Raw genomic sequence first — 7,500 nt, forward strand, 5'->3', positions numbered from 1 at the left:
TAGGCGCTGTGATGTCGTATCGGAGGTGAAGCGTGGTGATGTATCGGAGGTGAAGCGGTGGTGATGTCGTATCGGAGGTGAAGCGTGGTGATGTCGTATCGGAGGTGAAGCGTGGTGATGTTGTATCGGAGGTGAGGCGCTGTGATGTATCGGAGGTGAAGCGTGATGTCGTATCGGAGGTGAAGCGTGGTGATGTCGTATCGGCGGTGAAGCGTGGTGATGTCGTATCGGCGGTGAAGCGTGGTGATGTCAGTATCGGCGGTGAAGCGTGGTGATGTATCGGAGGTGAAGCGTGGTGATGTCGTATCGGAGGTGAAGCGTGGTGATGTCGTATCGGAGGTGAAGCGTGGTGATGTCGTATCGGAGGTGAAGCGTTTTGGTGATGTCATATCGGAGGTGAAGCGTGGTGATGTATCGGAGGTGAAGCGTGGTGATGTCGTATCGGAGGTGAAGCGTGGTGATGTCGTATCGGAGGTGAAGCGTGGTGATGTCGTATCGGAGGTGAAGCGTGGTGATGTCATATCGGAGGGTGAAGCGTGGTGATGTATCGGAGGTGAAGCGTGGTGATGTCATATCGGAGGTGAAGCGTGGTGATGTATCGGAGGTGAAGCGTTGGTGATGTCGTATCGGAGGTGAAGCGTGGTGATGTCGTATCGGAGGTGAAGCGTGGTGATTGTCGTATCGGAGGTGAAGCGTGGTGATGTCGTATCGGAGGTGAGGCGTGGTGATGTTGTATCGGAGGTGAGGCGCTGTGATGTTTTATCGGAGGTGAAGCGTGGTGATGCCGTATCGGCGGTGAAGCGTGGTGATGTCGTATCGGAGGTGAAGCGTGGTGATGTCGTATCGGAGGTGAGGCGCTGTGATGTCGTATCGGAGGTGAGGCGCTGTGTGATGTCGTATCGGAGGTGAAGCGTGGTGATGTCGTATCGGAGGTGAAGCGTGGTGATGTCGTATCGGAGGTGAAGCGTGGTGATGTCGTATCGGAGGTGAAGCGTGGTGATGTATCGGAGGTGAAGCGTGGTGATGTTGTATCGGAGGTGAGGCGCTGTGATGTCGTATCGGAGGTGAAGCGTGGTGATGTATCGGAGGTGAAGCGTGGTGATGTTGTATCGGAGGTGAGGCGCTGTGATGTCGTATCGGAGGTGAAGCGTGGGTGATGTATCGGAGGTGAAGCGTGGTGATGTCGTATCGGAGGTGAAGCGTGGTGATGTCGTATCGGAGGTGAAGCGTGGTGATTGTCGTATCGGAGGTGAAGCGCTGTGATGTCGTATCGGAGGTGAAGCGTGGTGATGTCGTATCGGAGGTGAAGCGTGGTGATGTCGTATCGGAGGTGAAGCGTGGTGATGCCGTATCGGTGGTAAGTATGAAGTCTGCAAGCTTTCAGTTGTAGTCAGTTCTAGACTGTTTTGTAGTGTGTTTGTGTAGTGTGTGCTGTGTGTAGTGTGTTTGTGTAGTGTGTTTGTGTAGTGTGTGTGTGTAGTGTGTGTGTGTTATTTGTGTGCGTTTGTAGTGTGTGTGTGTAGTAGTGTGTGTGATTGTGCTCTGGGTGGTGGAATGAAAGTACCTGCCCTTTCATCAGCCGTGGTGTTTAAGTCTATTGATCTGTGTTCATAATGTTTATTGTTTTACATGTATTGATCTGCTGGGACACGCCGATGCCTCATTAATACAGCCATTACCGCATTACCGCAGCGGCATGCACGCACACACACACACACACACACACACACACTTTACCTCAAGCAGCGTAGACATCAGTGTCTGAAGCTCCTTCCCACGACGCATGATCTACTAACAACACTCCTACACACACACACACACACACACACACACACACACACACACAGAGAGAGAGAGAGAGGGGGGAATATTTCTCAGTATGTCAACATCCAGCTGGAGGCGTTATTTCCACACTGTTTTACCCCAACTTCTGAAACATTATCTGTGGGCTGGGTTTAATACAGCCAGTGTGTTTCTGTCATCAGAATCTCATCAGAACCTGACGGACTCACAGCTCTGCTCCAACACACCCACTACACCTGCTCCAACACACCCACTACACCTGCTCCAACACACCAGGCTCCCAACTCAACACCAGCGCTGATAACTGAACTACACCTCGCCTGCTACTGTGGGTTCGTTATAGAAGCTTCCTGTAGTGTATTACAGTCTGTCAGAATGAGCGTGTGGATCATATGAACATTATAAAGCATTATAGAGCGCCCACCTACGCTTCCTGTAGTGTATTACAGTCTGTCAGAATGAGCGTGTGGATCATATGATCATTATAGAGGCATTTATAGAGCGCCCCCTACGCTTCCTGTAGTGTATTACAGTCTGTCAGAATGAGCGTGTGGATCATATGAACATTATAGAGCATTATAGAGCGCCCCTACGCTTCCTGTAGTGTATTACAGTCTGTCAGAGTGAGTGTGTGGATCATATGAGCATTATAGAGCATTATGGAGCGCCCCCACCCCCTACGCTTCCTGTAGTGTATTACAGTCTGTCAGAATGAGCGTGTGGATCATATGAACATTATAGAGCATTATAGAGCGCCCCCTACGCTTCCTGTAGTTTATTACAGTCGATCAGAATGAGCGTGTGGATCATTTGAACATTATAGAGCATTATAGAGCGCCCCCCTACACTTCCTGTAGTGTTTTTACAGTCTGTCAGCATGAGCGTGTGGATCATATGATCATTATAGAGCATTATAGAGCGCCCCCCTACGCTTCCTGTAGTGTATTACAGTCTGTCAGAATGAGCGTGTGGATCATATGATCATTATAGAGCATTATAGAGGCGCCCCCTACGCTTCCTGTAGTGTATTACAGTCTGGTCAGAATGAGCGTGTGGATCATATGAACATTATAGAGCATTATAGAGCGCCCCCTACGCTTCCTGTAGTGTACTACAGTCTGTCAGAATGAGCGTGTGGATCATATGATCATTATAGAGCAATTATAGAGCGCCCCCTACGCTTCCTGTAGGTGTATTACAGTCTGTCAGAATGAGCGTGTGGATCATATGAACATTATAGAGCGCCCCCTACGCTTCCTGTAGCATATTACAGTCTGTCAGCATGAGCGTGTGGATCATATGAACATTTATAGGAGCATTATAGAGCGCCCCCTATGCTTCCTGTAGTGTATTACAGTCTGTCAGAATGAGTGTGTGGATCATATGAACATTATAGAGCATTATGGAGCGCCCCCTACGCTTCCTGTAGTGTATTACAGTCTATCAGCCATTAGCGTGTGGATCATTATGAACATTATAGAGCGCCACCCTACGCTTCCTGTAGTATATTACAGTCTGTCAGCATGAGCGTGTGGATCATATGAACATTATAGAGCATTATGGAGTGCCCCCTACGCTTCCTGTAGTGTATTACAGTCTGTCAGAATGAGCGTGTGGATCATATGAACATTATAGAGCATTATAGAGCGCCCCCTACGCTTCCTGTAGTGTATTACCAGTCTGTCAGAATGAGCGTGTGGATCATATGATCATTATGGGAGCATTATAGAGCGCCCCCCTACGCTTCCTGTAGTGTATTACAGTCTGTCAGAACGAGTGTGTGGATCATATGATCATTATAGAGCATTATAGAGCGCCCCCTACGCTTCCTGTAGTGTTTTACAGTCTGTCAGAATGAGCGTGTGGATCATATGAGCATTATAGAGCGCCCCCTACTCTTCCTGTAGTGTATTACAGTCTGTCAGAATGAGCGTGGTGGATCATATGATCATTATAGAGCATTATAGAGCGCCCCCCTACGCTTCCTGTAGTTTATTACAGTCGATCAAGAATGAGACGTGTGGATCATTTGAACATTATAGAGCCATTATAGAGCGCCCCCTACGCTTCCTGTAGTGTATTACAGTCTGTCAGAATGAGCGTGTGGAATCATATGAGCATTATAGAGCATTATAGAGCGCCCCCTACACTTCCTGTAGTGTATTACAGTCTGTCAGAATGAGCGTGTGGATCATATGATCATTATACAGCATTATAGAGCGCCCCCTACGCTTCCTGTAGTGTATTACAGTCTGTCAGAATGAGCGTGTGGATCATATGATCATTATAGAGCATTATAGAGCGCCCCCTACGCTTCCTGTAGTGTTTTACAGTCTGTCAGAATGAGCGTGTGGATCATATGAGCATTATAGAGCGCCCCCTACGCTTCCTGTAGTGTATTACAGTCTGTCAGAGTGAGCGTGTGGGATCATATGAACATTAAGAGCATTATAGAGCGCCCCCTACGCTTCCTGTAGTGTTTTACAGTCTGTCAGCATGAGCGTGGTGGATCATATGATCATTATAGAGCATTATAGAGCGCCCCCTACGCTTCCTGTAGTGTATTACAGTCTGTCAGAATGAGCGTGTGGATCATATGATCATTATAGAACATTATAGAGCGCCCCTACGCTTCCTGTAGTGTATTACAGTCTGTCAGAATGAGTGTGTGGATCATATGAACATTATAGAGCATTATGGAGCGCCCCCTACGCCTTCCTGTAGTGTATTACAGTCTGTCAGAATGAGTGTGTGGATCATATGACATTATAGAGCATTATAGAGCGCCCCCCTACGCTTCCTGTAGTGTATTACAGTCTGTCAGAATGAGCGTGTGGATCATATGAACATTATAGAGCATTATAGAGCGCCCCCTACGCTTCCTGTAGTGTATTACAGTCTGTCAGAAATGAGCGTGTGGATCATATGATCATTATAGAGCATTATAGAGCGCCCCCTACGCTTCCTGTAGTGTATTACAGTCTGTCAGAATGAGTGTGTGGATCATATGATCATTATAGAGCATTATAGGGCGCCCCCTACGCTTCCTGTAGTGTATTACAGTCTGTCAGAATGAGCGTGTGGATCATATGAACATTATAGAGCATTATAGAGCGCCCCCTACGCTTCCTGTAGTGTATTACAGTCTGTCAGAATGAGCGTGTGGATCATATGATCATTATAGAGCATTATAGAGCGCACCCCTACGCTTCCTGTAGTGTATTACAGTCTGTCAGAATGAGCGTGTGGATCATATGAGCATTATAGAGCGCCCCCTACTCTTCCTGTAGTGTATTACAGTCTGTCAGAATGAGCGTGTGGATCATATGAACATTATAGAGCATTATAAAGCGCCCCCTACGCTTCCTGTAGTGTATTACAGTCTGTCAGAATGAGCGTGTGGATCATATAAACATTATAGAGCAGTATAGAGCGCCCCCTACGCTTCCTGTAGTGTATTACAGTCTGTCAGAATGAGCGTGTGGATCATATGATCATTATAGAGCGCCCCCTATGCTTCCTGTAGTGTATTACAGTCTGTCAGAATGAGCGTGTGGATCATATGATCATTATAGAGCATTATAGAGCGCCCCCTACGCTTCCTGTAGTGTATTACAGTCTGTCAGAATGAGCGTGTGGATCATATGAGCATTATAGAGCATTATAGAGCGCCCCCTACGCTTCCTGTAGTGTATTACAGTCTGTCAGAATGAGCGTGTGGATCATATGATCATTATAGAACATTATAGAGCGCCCCTACGCTTCCTGTAGTGTATTACAGTCTGTCAGAATGAGTGTGTGGATCATATGAACATTATAGAGCATTATGGAGCGCCCCCTACGCTTCCTGTAGTGTTTTACAGTCTGTCAGAATGAGCGTGTGGATCATATGATCATTATAGAGCATTATAGAGCGCCCCCTACACTTCCTGTAGTGTATTACAGTCTGTCAGAATGAGCGTGTGGATCATATGAACATTATAGAGCATTATAGAGCGCCCCCTACGCTTCCTGTAGTGTATTACAGTCTGTCAGAATGAGCGTGTGGATCATATGATCATTATACAGCATTATAGAGCGCCCCCTACGCTTCCTGTAGTGTATTACAGTCTGTCAGAATGAGCGTGTGGATCATATGATCATTATAGAGCATTATAGAGCGCCCCCTACGCTTCCTGTAGTGTTTTACAGTCTGTCAGAATGAGCGTGTGGATCATATGAGCATTATAGAGCGCCCCCTACGCTTCCTGTAGTGTATTACAGTCTGTCAGAATGAGCGTGTGGATCATATGAACATTATAGAGCATTATAGAGCGCCCCCTACGCTTCCTGTAGTGTATTACAGTCTGTCAGAATGAGCGTGTGGATCATATGATCATTATAGAGCATTATAGAGCGCTCCCTACGCTTCCTGTAGTGTATTACAGTCTGTCAGAATGAGTGTGTGGATCATATGAACATTATAGAGCATTATAGAGCGCCCCCTACGCTTCCTGTAGTGTATTACAGTCTGTCAGAGTGAGCGTGTGGATCATATGAACATTATAGAGCATTATAGAGCGCCCCCTACGCTTCCTGTAGTGTTTTACAGTCTGTCAGCATGAGCGTGTGGATCATATGATCATTATAGAGCATTATAGAGCGCCCCCTACGCTTCCTGTAGTGTATTACAGTCTGTCAGAATGAGCGTGTGGATCATATGATCATTATAGAACATTATAGAGCGCCCCCTACGCTTCCTGTAGTGTATTACAGTCTGTCAGAATGAGTGTGTGGATCATATGATCATTATAGAGCATTATAGAGCGCCCCCTACACTTCCTGTAGTGTATTACAGTCTGTCAGAATGAGCGTGTGGATCATATGAACATTATAGAGCATTATAGAGCGCCCCAACGCTTCCTGTAGTGTATTACAGTCTGTCAGAATGAGTGTGTGGATCATATGAACATTATAGAGCATTATGGAGCGCCCCCTACGCTTCCTGTAGTGTATTACAGTCTGTCAGAATGAGTGTGTGGATCATATGAACATTATAGAGCATTATAGAGCGCCCCCTACGCTTCCTGTAGTGTATTACAGTCTGTCAGAATGAGCGTGTGGATCATATGAACATTATAGAGCATTATAGAGCGCCCCCTACGCTTCCTGTAGTGTATTACAGTCTGTCAGAATGAGCGTGTGAATCATATGATCATTATAGAGCATTATAGAGCGCCCCCTACGCTTCCTGTAGTGTATTACAGTCTGTCAGAATGAGTGTGTGGATCATATGATCATTATAGAGCATTATAGGGCGCCCCCCTACGCTTCCTGTAGTGTATTACAGTCTGTCAGAATGAGCGTGTGGATCATATGAACATTATAGAGCATTATAGAGCGCCCCCTACGCTTCCTGTAGTGTATTACAGTCTGTCAGAATGAGCGTGTGGATCATATGATCATTATAGAGCATTATAGAGCGCCCCCTACGCTTCCTGTAGTGTATTACAGTCTGTCAGAATGAGCGTGTGGATCATATGATCATTATAGAGCATTATAGAGCGCCCCCTACGCTTCCTGTAGTGTATTACAGTCTGTCAGAATGAGCGTGTGGATCATATGAGCATTATAGAGCGCCCCCTACTCTTCCTGTAGTGTATTACAGTCTGTCAGAATGAGCGTGTGGATCATATGATCATTATAGAGCATTATAGA

The 7,500-nt window shown here is 46.4% G+C and overlaps 1 protein-coding gene across 2 annotated transcripts in view; it reads right to left on the reverse strand.

Moving 5' to 3' along the window:
• Positions 1-1,704: 1,704 nt before the first annotated feature.
• LOC140535735 (acyl-CoA dehydrogenase family member 11-like) overlaps positions 1,705-7,500 on the reverse strand; it is a 42,427-nt gene continuing 36,631 nt past the window's right edge. For both annotated transcript variants that reach the window (XM_072657196.1, XM_072657197.1), the window contains exon 14: positions 1,705-1,803. In XM_072657196.1, the coding sequence (XP_072513297.1) occupies positions 1,739-1,803 (65 nt within the window). In that variant the 3' untranslated portion in view covers positions 1,705-1,738. The remainder of the gene's footprint in view (positions 1,804-7,500) is intronic.

This window comes from Salminus brasiliensis, chromosome 15 (assembly GCF_030463535.1).
Source record: "Salminus brasiliensis chromosome 15, fSalBra1.hap2, whole genome shotgun sequence".
Classification (NCBI taxonomy): domain Eukaryota; kingdom Metazoa; phylum Chordata; class Actinopteri; order Characiformes; family Bryconidae; genus Salminus; species Salminus brasiliensis.